This window comes from Pygoscelis adeliae, unplaced genomic scaffold, assembly GCF_000699105.1.
Source record: "Pygoscelis adeliae isolate BGI_AS28 unplaced genomic scaffold, ASM69910v1 Scaffold135, whole genome shotgun sequence".
Lineage (NCBI taxonomy): Eukaryota > Metazoa > Chordata > Aves > Sphenisciformes > Spheniscidae > Pygoscelis > Pygoscelis adeliae.
The window spans coordinates 3,432,630-3,447,071 of record NW_008824908.1 but is presented as its reverse complement, the minus strand read 5'-3'; the positions used below and the strand labels follow the sequence as shown (position 1 = coordinate 3,447,071).

Sequence of the window (14,442 nt, the reverse complement as noted above, 5' to 3'; positions counted from 1 at the left end):
CCTCCCTACGACCGTTCCCCAGCTCACAGTCTCTCGGGGACAGTCTGTCTTGCTCCGTCCCAGCAGGACTGCTCCATCGTGCATTGCCCGCTGTCTGACAGGCTGAGTAAGTGCCGTCCTGTTCAGAATTGCTGGCTTTGCCTTGGCCAGTGGCGGGTCCATCTTGGAGCCGGCTGGCATTGGCTCTGTCAGACACAGGGGAAGCTTCTAGCAGCTTCTCACAGAAGCCACCCCTGTAGCCTCCCCTCCCCGCTACCATTCCCAAGAAAGGGATCGCCTGAGTCACCCCACAGAGTCCTGGGTGGGCTCTGTCTCAGGGGCTGCCACGACCAGCAGGGCACCTGGAGGTCCAGCACTTCAAAAGGCTGATTGATCCAGTCTTACCATCCACTGGAATTTAAGTATGAAATATGTATAAAGTAAAGCCAGTGCAATTATTCACCATGGTACGTGTTTTGCTGGATCAAGGCTAAAGGATGTAGCACCTTGCTAGTTTCAGTCTCAAGTTCAAGCAGAACTCCCTTCTGAGTGATCTGGGGTCCCACGGACATCCCCAGGTGACAGAGCAGTGCCAAAGAGCAGGGGCATCCCCCCGTCAGCACAGCTCATAGGCTCCTTGCTATTGCTAAGTACAGAAAATTAAGTCAATGTGTTATTGCTAGGCTTAATTTTATGCAGCATATATAAAATCAGCCCTCCTTTTTCTTTCTCTCTCTCTTTTTTTAACAGAAAATGCCCCAAAAACAATAGAGGCCGTCGGCAGAAGCAAAACCTAGGCCATTTTACTTCAGATACATCATCCAGAATGGTTTAACTTAGTGATTTTTATACCTACATTGACCATGTGATGTACATTTTTATTAAATCTTTTTTTAAAGAATGGAAATATTTATTTCAGAGGCCTTATTTTTGAACATTTTTAGTGTAACAATGTTGGTCTGTATTCTGAAAGCATCAGCTCTAACAGCTACGGACTGTTTTAGTATCTTTATTTTTATGTTTTTGAATACAGTAGTTCATTTTCTGTATCTGTATCACATGGTTATATAATAGATTTGTGCTTTATCCATGGAATGTAATATTTTTGGGAACACAGATTTATGCCACCAATGGTTGTAGATTAAAAAAAAAAACAACAAACCAACAAAAAAGTCCACATATTACCTAGCAAACAAGGCATGAACTAAAGGTAAAAATGTTTACAGCTTACTTTTCTTATGAGAAACTAGAAAACACTGTGTTTAAATACCGTAGATATTTAAATGTTTTTGGAAGTTAGTAACTGATTTTTTAGACACTGCCTATCGCATGAACTGTGAAGCTGTGTGCTGTGTGTAGTTGTAACATATTTATAAAATGTGTGGGCTGGGTCTAAGCACTGCCATCTTCATAAATAATTCCAACAATTTATTTTTAAAGAGGAAAATTATAAATTTCATAATTTGGGAAGTTACCTGGTAGGGCAGATGGCACAGGTCCAAAAGAAGTAGGTCTTAGTAGACTTAGGTATTGTAAAAATTGGTGTTGAATAATTGAACACAAATAATTGGAATAAAGCCTACTTTATCACTGTTAAAGCTGTTTTAATACTTCTTAAACTTTTTTAAAGAAAATACATGTTTTAACACCTACAATACGGATTGTATAGTGTTTGTGATTAAAATAAAAAAAAATAATAAAAGTGAATGAATTACTAGTGCTCTTGTATAGAGTATTTTCAAGAGCTAAAGAAGTCCATCCAAATTAGTCTGCTGGTCATAGTTATATTAATAGACTGTTAGTTGTCGTTTGAAAGATCCTGAGATAAAGTGTGAATAGGATGTGTTCAGCTGTTTTAACATGTAGTTTAGGCTTTCAAAATTTTGCATGTAGGATTTAATAATTTGTTCAATAAAAAAAAATGCTTTCAACATTTTGAACTGGAAAAGCATGTCACAATACAACGTTTTCACTATATTGCCTCTGGTTTAGTGTGTTTATTTGTTACCCCATGTGGTAATTGCAGCAAGCTGAAGACCTGAAGTTGTTTTGCTGGAAAAAACAACCGTGTTAGTTTTCCTGACTGCTCTTTGAATTCCCTCGGAGGAAAGTGCTCCAGTAACGCGAAAACAAAAGTAGATCATTAAAAATATGCAAGTTTGCTTTCCTGCTTAATTAGTAAGTTACTTAACTTTCCTGGATTAACACTAATAACTTCATCAGTACAGAAGCGTGACCCTTTAAACGTGTGTTCCTTTCCAGACACTGCTTCCTAATTTTAGGGGTTTCATGTTGCTGAAAGTATCCGAACAATCATGTGTGGATATTTTGTAGTCAGAAGTATTTGACCAAGCTCCAGGAGTGGTGTTTCACGCCCCACTTTGAGCATCGCTGGAGCCAGCTGTCGCCCTGGCTCCCGGCAGCAGCGCCAGAATCGTCCTGGCAGGATCACCGAAACTTCGCCTCCCGCCGACCCGGCCGAAGGCAGGCAAAATGGATCACCGCGAAATCACCTCGGAGGCTGACAAAACCCACCAAAATCGCCTCTCCAGCGTCACCGAGGAGGAAGAAGAACAAGATGCAGCTTACACGATTGTGACGGTCCTGGACAAAGTCGCCAACATTGTGGACAGCGTGCAGGCGAGCCAGAAAAGGATAGAGGAGAGGCACAGGGAGATGGAGAATGCCATCAAGACCATACAGATTGACATTTTAAAGCTTGCCCAGGCTCACGGCAATACAGGCTACACGGTGAACAAGTTACTGGAGAAAACCCGCAAAGTCAGCTCCACTGTGAAGGAGGTGCGGACACGCGTGGAGAGGCAGAGCGCCAGCGTGCAGAAGGTGGAGGCCAAACAAGAGGAGATGCTGAGGAAAAACAAATTCCGGGTCGTAATCTATCAGGTAACCGCGAGCCTAATTTCTTGTAGCACTCTCATTGTGCCACCTCCTTGGTAGCCGCCGGTAGGCATCGGCTAATGAACCAAAAGACGCAGTCTATCCAACGTGAGAGTTATTTTATGCTTTCTTTAACACTAAGTTGTGCTCCTCAATGCCTTTCAGCTTGAACCTACTGACGGCAGCACACAGGGTCTATTATTAGTGTTGGTAGGTTTCTGAGCCAGTCGTGTAAGATTAACTGCAGATCAGCAAGGACTATTTGTTGCCTCTCCGAAAGGTAATATGAGGCAGGCCCTGTAAATCTTGTCATACAAACCATGCCTGACATTCATCCCTGTTATTTTTTTCACCGTATTAGGTAGAAGTCCAAATAGCAAAAGTGTTTGCAGGCTCCCCGGAACACAAACTTTCTTCTAACACTAATTTCAAAACATATGGTTGATTTAACTTGCAGCATTACCCAGGCTTTCGTACTGCTGACAAATTGGGGCTTTTTTCATTGTCTCAGTCTATAGCAGTATATGCACAAACTAAAGCTCAGACCCACAAACTCTTCATGACAGCAAATAGTACCTTGCATGCTCTACTTTGGAAATGGTTTAATGCAGCACTGTTCTTCCAATCATATCGGGCAAGCAAATTATACATTTTCATTCATTGACCTCATTGTAGGATGTTCATTGTTGTTATAAATTACTGACTTTCAACAGAAGTGTCATGAAATGGCATGGTCTCGCCTACATTCATACAAGTAGACAGTGCAGGCAGTTCATGGGGTCTGTCACTTGCTAGCGAGTGCTGTGAAACCCAGTTGCTTAATGGTCTGATCCTGCCATTTGCTGAAACTTCACAGTTCCCCAAGTCAATATAAAGTAGGAGTGTTTAATCTTTTGCCAGAAGCATAGTTTCTCTTTCATACCAGTGAGTCCCCAAAGCTTCTTTCAAATGAGTCATATTCATCGTTAGGCATTCTTGAAAAGACCAGCCCTCGTGAGTAACACAATGCACCCCCATCGCCCAGCCTTACACCTTGGTCTTGCGTCTGTTTGTACATAAATAACATTACTTGCAATGAATGGAGCCGTGTGTTTAACTGAGTATATTCACCACTGTATACAGCTGACAAATTCTTATGCATAATCTAGCTCTCTTAACTACTTCATTTTCTGCTACTGGGAAGAAATAGCTAAAAAAAGAAAAAAAAGCTGAAGGTAGAAAATGTTACCTCTTTAATGTTATGTTAGTACCACATGCAGCCAAATTGTGCCTCCCAGATTTTCTGGCTGAATGACTTACTATGGAAGTTCATGCGAAAGCATGGCACAATTTGGCCTATTGTTACAATTATTGCAAGCTGCACCATCATGATGGAATAGAAAACAGGCACTTTTGCTTTTTCCTTGCAAATAATTTCCCAGCTAAAGGTAATAAGTATCTCCCCTGGTTAATGGCATAATGCCATTTCGTTGATGGGCCTTTACCGTAATGTTTGCAGCAGAATCAATGCTTTGAAAATGTTTGTTCTTAAAAGAGTATTCATTACATAATGTATATTTTTCTCCTAGTAAGACATGAGTTGTCATTTATTTAAAAATGTAGTGAAATATTGTGGAAATTGATTTACACACAGCTATAAAGAACAGGTGTTGGTATTTACAGATATTTCATACAAAAGGTGCCTCTCACAATGCTTACTTTCTCTAAGAATCACCTTCAGTAGGAGTTTCTGAACCTTCTGCTGGTTTTGCTGGACAAGAACGACCTGCGCCCTGTTCCGTATGTTTAATTCTTAGGCGGTGCTTTTCAGGAAGGGAAACAGCATTTTTGACTGGTGTCTTTCTAGCTTCCTACGGTAGTTGAGAACTGCCAGCCTTTTGTAAGGTAGATTGAAGAACCTTTTCCCTCGTGCTCGGAAAAGGAGCAGATATGCTGATCCTCCAGGATCTGACATTTAACACTTTTCTGGAAGAGAACTGCATTGCTCCACAAAAACTGGAACATGCTAGGTAGCCAAGAGTGTGCTGAAGCTCTAAGGCACAGGGGCACTTGTGAAAGTCTCTTTCACACAAGTGCAGTGATTTTCACACTGTTGATTTACACCAGTGTAGGCATACTGCTGGAGCGCCAAGACCTGAATGACTGAAGCTTAGCTACGATGAGTGGGAGTCTGTTAATAGCTACAGGATCAGCATACTCCCTTCACTATATTTTACAAATGGGAATAACCAAGTTGTTTACTTGGTGGCTGTGAGTGACAGCTCATCTGTAGTGAGATTTTTTTGTGATGGAGCCAATGACCTCTGCGTAGCCAGCATCGAATGCCTACGTGGGTGAGCGCACGTGGGTTTTAGTTTCAACTTTTCCCAGAACATTGGCATATGAGGAAAAGGGAAACACCAACTAAATCCTAAAGATTTTCTTTCAAGTGGATAGCTTTGATCTTATCATTGATAGAAGGAGTAGGCAGGTTGAAAAGGACCATTGGCTGGAGGAGACTGTCCCAAGAGACCTCAGCCATGATGAAAAGAGTTGGCAATATCCCCGCATTAAAAGGAGACAAAGTGATCATCCATGAGCATAATGATTAGGGAAATTGAGAGCATTCATTTTTAAAAGGCCATGTGGTTGAGGAAAAGATTTGGTAGCAGGCAGCTCTCCTCTCCAGGCTGATTGCATGAATAAAAATGCCAGGTTACTCCATGGTCTTTGACCATGGAGTGCTATGTGCCTAAGGGTATAGTAGGGAATGCAAAGTACATTATAGGTTGTGCAGGTCACCGTTCACTTCTGTTCAGGTTAGTCTGAATAACCAGCTGTGAGAGCTATCATTTCTCTGCAGTCAAAGAGCATCTAACACTTTAACTCATTCTGACTAAATTATTCAGAAATTAAAGGTTGGTTTTTTTTTTTTTTTAAATCCTGAAAGAATTTGTTTCGTTTGCTTTTCTGCATGTTCTGCAAGTCCCTCTTTGAATGTGAGCACACAGGCACCAGGAAGTCCGTGTTACAGTTACTGGGCTCTTTTCTATTATTATTTTATGTAAGCACCATAAAGGCGTAACAACTTCCTATGAAGGGACACATGCATTTGTTTCACTCACTGCTGTCTGATGTTTAAAATTAGTGGACAGTCGCAGTGGACATGTCAGAAAGCAAGTAAGGTTATGGCTTGACTGGCCTACACAAACATGTTACAACTGATTTGTTTGCCCTGCGATTGCTCCACCGCGTACATGGAGAGAGGTTAGCAGAAGCAGCCTTGTGTATGCCGCTCATATTATGCATAAATAAATTAAAATATAAGTGGCTTTTCCTGGCCACCGTCCTTCTGCAGCATAATGGCTTGGACAGTAAAAATGGTGAGATCCAGATGGGGACAATAATCTGAAAATCTGAAGTGGAAGCGCTTCCATCTGAAGTGGCAGTAAAAGTCAGGGTGTCACGAGCTCAAGAGATGAGGTTGCAAACACGGACTCTGAAAGACCTGGTGCAGGAACTCGCCATCCATTGGCACAGAGTTTTAATTACAGCTATTCTGAGAAAAACCTGTGAGAGTAACCGTGACATGAAAGGCAGCAAATATAACACTTCTTTTTAAAAAAGACAAAGGAAACGATCTGAACCATTGCCATTCATCTGATATCATTTGGGCATAAGAATGGCAGGCTCAGAAGGGGCTCTGCAGAACAGAATCTTTAGTACCATGGAGTTAAATAGCTCACCAAGAGCAGATTGTGCTAGGTAACTCATATTTGAGTTTCTGTTTCACAGAAACATGAGAGGTCTTATCCTTTCTCATATTTATGTACCTGATATCTTACCTCATAAGGTAAGATAATCCGGAAAAGCAACAGATGACAGTGGATTGTGTTGAAATGGGAAGTGAAGTTTGTGATGGGTTTCTAAAAGGGTTTGCTTTTAAGACTGTCTTTGTCAACTGTTTAATATTTTCGTTGAAGTTCTTGGCACAGAAAAAGGTGTGGATACTAATAAAACATGCTCAAAATGAGGTGCTGTGAGTCCAGAGAAAGAAATATAGACAAGAAACCAAATCATCTTTAGAGCTGGAGTAATGCTAATCTAAGTGTACACAGTGTCAATTCCTGTACTTAGCAGAAGCCCTTGTTGTTAGTTTGTCTTCTGAAGCCCCGTGGTTTGGAAAGGACAGAAAATGGTGTGTTAATTGCTCAGGAGACGACCAAAAGCCCACTTGATGGTGTAGCTCTTAAAAAAAGTGGTATGTGGGCATGAAATGCTTCAGGCAAGATATTTCCAGAAGTGATAGAGAGACTGCCAGTACCCTTGTCCAAAACACTTCAGAGCCCACCTGGACTACCACGTACAGCTCTGATCACCCCTGTTGAAGTAAGTTGTGTTCAAACTGAACAGGTTTGGAAAACAGCTACCAGGCCGATCAGAGCAATGGGAAGCCCTGGTAAATGAGAGGAGACCAGGAGGTCCTAGCTTGGTTTAGTCCAGCAAGAAAAGAGGCTAAGAGACATTGTGGCTGTCATTTATACATACATTGGGGCACGGATGATGAGTCCAGTAAAGAACACCGTCAAAAAGATGAAATGGGTGTAAGCTGTCCATGAGTCAACTCAGGTCGGAAGCCAGAAATGGATTCTTAGTCCTGGAGACATGAGGGTCTGGACAAAGCCTTTGCTAGAACCCATGGGAGAGAAGAAAACCTAAATTGCTATTAAAGTGAAGTCTGAAAACTTAATGAGAAAAAGGTGGTGTAGGTTGACTACCTGTGACAGCAGAGCACTGGCCTCAGACACAGAGGCCTCAGCAGCCCAATGACACGGGCCTTTGTTGGAGTCTTGTGGCATAAACCTTTTATATATTTTTACAGCTGGGACAGGTAATTGCCGTCGCTGAGATTACAGAGAATGAAAGAAACCCAACGGTTGTGTCAGAGTAGGTTGTAGCAAGAGTCCTTTGTTTGCAGTGTCAAGCCTGGTCCTGCAGTTCAAAGTGCTGAGCTGGCCCTGTGCTGTGCAGCCAACCGCTGGCAGAGTGGCAGAGCCAGTGCTGAAGTACTGGAGGCAGCCAAGAAGATCATAAATTACCCATGATTTTTAGAAAAAAAAACACTGCTTTTACCCGCTAAAGAAAAAGTGTATTTCTAGGGACATGTTCACAAGGAAAGAGGAGAAAGGGAAATAAAAAAAAAAAATTAAAAAGTAGCTGTTGGGCCATTTCTGTGTTCCTAAAATGAAATAGGTTGCATATTTCACAGGACTGTGTTCATAGCAGATTATAAACTTGACGCTACACCAGTAGATTATAAACTTGACACTACACCAATTGATCTGGTGTAACTGGAGTCCCCAGAACTGTTCCTTTGTGGTGATCCTAACAAGGGACAGGCAGTCATCTCCTCAGGGCTGGCTGCCATTGATTTTTCTCCACTCCACTGAGTGGTGGAAACAAAGCTGATGTTAATTTACATTTGTGCTGGATGCAGTTGTTCAGGGCTTTGCTTGTGGTCGGCGTGCAAGCTAGCAGAAGAGCGTAGCTACATCATAGGCCTCTTGTGTTGTGCCTCTTCCCCACGGTCCTAGAGGCTGCCTGGAGTGACTTATCAACAGGAGCTGTAGCTGGCCGCTGTGGGCACACATGTATCTTCAGTGATACCCTTCATGCCTGAGGCCCAGGTTCAAAAATGGACTTGCCTCTGGGGACATGCAGTTGGGCTTTATATTCTCAGCACTACTGAAGACAGCTGAATCTTGCAGTTATTCCTTTAACACAGGAATAAAGCTCATCAGAACAGGGCAGGCACAGATGGGAGGGATATGTGAAGTCATTAACAGCCAAGTTCTGAATTTGGGACAGGATCCATCTTGCCAGGCATTAGACATCAGTAACGCAGATGTTTGTACATTTGGCCTGTAGACTCCCTTCAAACGAGCAGAGAAAAACGTATAGAGTCTGATTCACCTGACCTGCTGTAGACATCTACTTCTGGATACAGTTTCTACTTCATAAGTACCTGTTCTCTCCCTTGAGTTGAAAGATTGTCCAGAAGCGGGTTCATATGGAGACATGGTTGCTTGGGCGGATGAGTTCAGCAACTCCTGCTTATGGTTGAGTTTCTGTTGTACTTGAGAGCACTTCCCTGCTCTAGCTAGCTTGCAAGAGCAGTCACCTTGTTAGGAATGAATGAATCAAAACATTACCAAAGATATTTTTTGTCTTATCACACCTTGTGATCGCTCTTTCTCCTCCACTCACAAAGGGTTGGTATCTACAGATAAACTGGAAGTGAGAAATTTCGCCAGTTTGATTGCAAACCTGCGGACTGACCTGCAGAACTATTTCCTAGGCTAGCTCCATAAAACAACAGCAAAGCAAAGTAAGTGTGAAGCTTTAATGTTCCCCTGGAGCTGCAGTAGTCTTTTTTATGCAGCATGTGGTGGCCTGGAGCCAAGGGCTTCTCCGAGTGATGTGGTATAACTGGGTAACGCTCGCTCGTTGTCTGTAGCTTGCTGCAGTCAGATAATGAGAGAATGAGCTGAGTTTCTTTATAGTCATTGTATGCTCCTGGTTAAATTACTGAATTTCTGACAGAATTTAAAGAAAAGGGATGTGTATTAGGCTTCACAAAAGAGAATTGAGAGGGCTTGACTGTTCTGGCCAGGCTGCTTTTTCATTATGTAAAAATAATTCTAAATACAAGCAACAGCACTTGGCCATAAAGTCTTGCGTGCTGAAGTGTTTATTCTCTATCTACTTTACTTGATGAAATCCCTTAGGTGCCCTTCTAAAATAATCCTGTTTATCTCTCATCTGAGCAGCTTTTTGGCCTGATGGCAGAAATTTTGAAATGGCATATTTGCAGAAAAAAATGAAAGGATCGCTTGAGATTTATAGAGCTTCACTCTTAACTGTTAGAATATGAGTAAAAGTACTGAATGATTTGTAATTGGTTATTCATCAGCGGTTTCGTATTGATTTAGAGAATAATTTCAAGGAGATGTTTTAGTGATTTACTTTGGTTGCCGGTTTGAATAACAAATCATTCATTTAGCATGCAAATTTCTAGGATTTTTTTAAAACATTGTGGCAATGCAGTTTCCTGCCCATACGCTGCCAGTCATTTGCATCACCAGTTGTCATAGACACGGCAGCAGCACCGGACCAGGCGCTGGGTGGCCTTCGACCATTTTGCTGCTTCGTGCTCTGCTTCAGAGTCGTCAGGTGATCACCAGTCCCATCTGTGCCTGTGTTAATCACCACCTGCACCTTCCCTGTCACCCATCCCAAGGCTGAAAGATCATTTGCCGTGACCTTTTTCCCTGTACAACACAATGTCTCCCAGTTACGGAGTTTCATCTGTCTCTCCTCCCTACTTTTCCTGCGAGCAGTTTCTTTAGAAGCATTTTGAGTCTTGATTTTATATATATATATATATATATAATGTAATTATATATATAAAAGATATGATTTTGTAATATATATATGATTTAATTATTTATTTGGTCATTCCATTTTTCTCTGTTATTGTTTTTTGTATTTTAAAAAATTTTGTTCTGCTGAAGTTTTAATTGAAATTAGATAATAGTTGAGAGCTGATAACAGTTGCCTTTATTAAAGCTTGTTAGAATTACATTTTGAAGCTGTTTGAAATGAGAATGCAAACTGGTTTATAGCATTTCTAGCATATATTTACACATAAGACAATGTATTTTATTTTTTTTCTCCTTGCCGACTCTAGAAGCCCAGTCTGGGCTTCGAAATACAAACCCGGAATATGTGTGCAAAAAACCATGAAAGGACAAGTTTTACTCAGGGAGTAAAACTCCTGAACTGGCCACACCCATTAAAATGGCCTTATATCCCATTAGTTTTTATTTTTAAATTACATTCTAATAAAATTATTACTGAAATAATCATTAAAAGTGTTAATGTACTTAAAGCCTAAGTATTGTTGTACAGTGATACTGTCACTGCGTCGTCTAGCAAATCCAGTGGACTCTAAATCAGCAACACACCTTTTCTTAATGAAAATAATACTACTGCTGCTATTAATTATTGATCCCACCTGTGCTTACAAAGCTAAAGAGTGGAGATTTAGCTAACAAGTTTGTGAGGGAATTTTTTTAACAACCCTTTTTCCTTTGCACAGCCTCACTGACCTCACTGAAGGCATGACATTCCTCTTCCAGGAGCCCCTTTGGCTTATTTGCTCCTTAGTTCAGCAGTAAGAGAGAAAGGTGCTGTTAGAGCCCACCTGCTCTTTGCCAGGACACAGCTGCAGCAAAATACCTGAGACATCGCTAAACAATTTGCTCTGCTGTTTCCCTTCTTTCCCTGCCCAGAGATGAGAAGAGCCTGCCAGTGCAGGCAGGGTTATCAAGGAGGCACATTTTGAGACAGTCTCTTTTCCCCCGCAGTTTTCAATTACCCGAGCATCGCCGCCTCAAGAGTCTCATAACATTGATTAGGGGCATTGCCACGTCTGAGATAATTTATGTACTGGTTTTAAGGTTTCTGTGAGGTGAAAAAGAGTCAGCACCTTGCGCTCTGCGTAGTTGAAGGAGCAGGTGCGTTAGCCTTCCTTCATAAATGCCTTGTTAGATCCTATGGGAGAGCAATGCTACTGCTGTGATCCCTTCCTTGAGATTAGGAGACGCCGGCAGTGCCTGCAAACTGGTCAGCGCCCTCACGCGTGGGTGCAGAGCAGCCGCAATTTTGGCAGCCGATGAAAAGTTCGCAGAGCGAAAGGAGTGTGTGAAGGACACAAACTACATCCCTTCGAAAATTTTCTAATTGTGAATTAAATTGAAATGGGAGCAGAGGGCGAAAATGGCAATGATGGAGTCAGACTTTCTCGGGAACCCAGTGTTAGAAACATCGGGGTTTCAATATTCACTGTCCCCGGAGCCATCCGCTCAAATCAATGCCACGCTGGCCTTCTTCACCAAAGCTGAGGTTTACTCACGTGTTTACTTTGTATTCAGCCAGGCCCTTAAAACCTCAAACTTTTTTGGCTAGGCACATCTGAGAAGTTAAATACTCAAAACCCAAGAAAAGACGAAGTTCAGGTTTAAAATGCTTTCTTAGCACACTTACTGTGCCAGGGGCATCACCAGCCACTCCTGAATTGTACGACCGTTCTGTTACGGTGTTATACCTTTAAGTTTTGTTTGTTAAAGTTGTTTCTTAAGCAGTGGATCTAACTAACCTCACAGCTTTGTGGCCTCTGTATTTCTCTCTCTGCCCGGCTGAACTGCAAAGGTCTCCAGGCTTTCTCCTTATCACTGCAACCAATGCCTTCAGTCCTTCCTCTGCTTCCTCTGGAAGCCCTTCTCCTTCCAGACCTCATTTCCTTCCACATACATGCATTTTTCCAAAATACTTCCAGTTTCAACAACGCAACATCTAATCTGACTCCTTTCTCCCTTCTCCCTGCCTACACACATCCATAACACACACACCCTCTTCTCAGCACCCCCATCACCTGCCAAAAACGTCGGGTCCAGATCTACAAGCAAGGTACCTGAGCCACGGGCGTGTTTGCTCAGGACAGACATCAGCTGGGAGGACAGACAGAATGACTCACAACACAGCAGGCTCCTCAGCAGAGAGCTTATTTCTCCATGTCTGAGCTCAGCTCCCTTCTCAGATTGGTGGGAAATGCCGAAATGTTTATGTGTTAGTGGAGAGGCCGTGTAAGGGTGAGAAGGTGGGAGCTGTGTCATGTGAGCATATATGCTACACTTTTTGTACAAAAATAAGACAACTTCCAAATCAACCACTTACATGACTGACTTCCAAACATCTTTCTTGGAGGAGAAGGGAAAAAATTGTTTTGTTTTGAAAGGTTCAGGTCTATTTTCAGTTTCTTGAGAGGTGGACTAACTTTTCAAATTATGGCCAACGAGCACATCGGGACCGGCGTGAGCACCCTCTGCAGGGTGTGCCCTCTCCAGGTGCGCACATCGCCTCTGAGCTCGCAGCAGCAGAGCCCTTCGCTGAAGAAATCTCTTACACAGAAGTGATCACTAAGGGAAAGACAGACAAGAATAGCGCAACAAAAGGTGCCTCCCAGTCAGCTGGAGTGATGAAAGGGAAGGGGAATGATCAGCTTCCACAGGTTCGTTTCATGGTTTCTGGTTCTGGCGTAGGCATGTCTTTGTTTTCTGCCAGTAGGCGGGGCAAGCAGAGTACATGTCCTTTGTATTAACCAATAGACAGACCATATGACTGCACGCCTCTTTCCTCAAGAAATCAGGTTAAAAATACCTGACTGCTTGGTATCATCTTTTACTGTGAAATAATCTCCTGTCTTCATTTTATTTGAACACTTACAAATTTAGCTTGAAGATCCTCCCTTACCTCCCATGAGGTGGGGGTGGCAGATACGAGTCCTTCCTAGCAAAATGCTTAAGTAGAATTTTAACTAAAAGCTTGCAAGTAGCATCGTCAATTGCTCAACTCCTTCTCGCCCTCCTCTAAGATTGGGCTGCCCAGCCCTGCTATTTCCAGTCCCATCTGCTTTCAAGCCAAGAAGAAAGCTGTCACCCGGTTTAGGGCTTTGTCCTGTGCAACTGAAATCAGTAGGTGTTTTGTCTTTGCTTTTAGTGAGTCTATAAATGAGCTGGTAGCTACATACTTTGACCGCACCAATTTCCCACCTGGTGCTAAAACTTACTGTTCCTGCTTTAGGGAGGATGAGCTCCTACCTTCTCTCTACCCCATTGATACCTAGTGATAAGAAGAAATGGGGAGGGGCAGGAGAGAGAAAGGAAGCAGATGAGAAAGCTCTCCTACTGAGCCTAAATCACTGTATTTTTATTATGACCCCCCCCAACATGCTAGCCAGTTTCACTAATACTTTCCACTTTGGTAACATCTTCCATCCAGAAACCTTGAGAGGAGATAGAAACTCATGCTAATTTTTAGCCTTGCTACATTTGATTCTGCAAGATGTGTGCAGAAACCAAGAAAAAAGAGAAAATCAAAGATTTGGCAAAGATCATTCTCAGAGTCTGTAGCAGAATGAAAAATGTTCCTCAGGACCTGCAGCTCTAGTTTCTGGGTCTTGTCTACAAGGCCTTCATCTCACGCGTTATTGTTCATAAGTCTTAACTCTAACACGTGTATGACAGTTAAAGCGCTCTCTTCTTTAGCTAATAAGACTATAAAGCTAAATACAATAAAAATCTGGCAAACAATTGACAAAAAGTACAGAAAAAATTGTTCTTCTCCCAAAGAAAGACAGCTTAAATATTGCAGAGAAAATAGTCTCTCTGCCTTCTCCCTTTGTAAAGATAATCTTCATATGAACAGCATACCCTATTCACCATATTGTATTCATTTCTCTACGTATTGAAATTTCAGAATAGTCATTCTGGAAACATTTTTGTTACCATTTCAGCTGACAGAGTGGGCTATAATTTACAAACTTTGAGGAATTATTATCCAGCTGTGTTGTAGTTCATTTTCAGAAAAGAAGGGATTATGTTTATATATAGAAGTCTTTATATAATTAATGTTAATTTGCACATGTTAATGAAAATGATTATTAGCAAAGCATTGTAGTTTTGT

General features: G+C 42.0%; 2 protein-coding genes across 2 annotated transcripts in view; both read left to right on the top strand.

The window, feature by feature from the left end:
- The window catches only part of TMEFF1 (transmembrane protein with EGF-like and two follistatin-like domains 1), a 54,728-nt gene extending 53,324 nt beyond the window's left edge, over positions 1-1,404 (top strand). Inside the window, exon 10 of the mRNA XM_009324951.1 lies at positions 730-1,404. Within this exon, the coding sequence (XP_009323226.1) occupies positions 730-814 (85 nt within the window). The 3' untranslated portion in view covers positions 815-1,404. The remainder of the gene's footprint in view (positions 1-729) is intronic.
- A 971-nt stretch (positions 1,405-2,375) lies between these two features.
- The window catches only part of MURC (muscle-related coiled-coil protein), a 19,713-nt gene continuing 7,646 nt past the window's right edge, over positions 2,376-14,442 (top strand). The window contains exon 1 of the mRNA XM_009324932.1: positions 2,376-2,883. Within this exon, the coding sequence (XP_009323207.1) occupies positions 2,473-2,883 (411 nt within the window). The 5' untranslated portion in view covers positions 2,376-2,472. The remainder of the gene's footprint in view (positions 2,884-14,442) is intronic.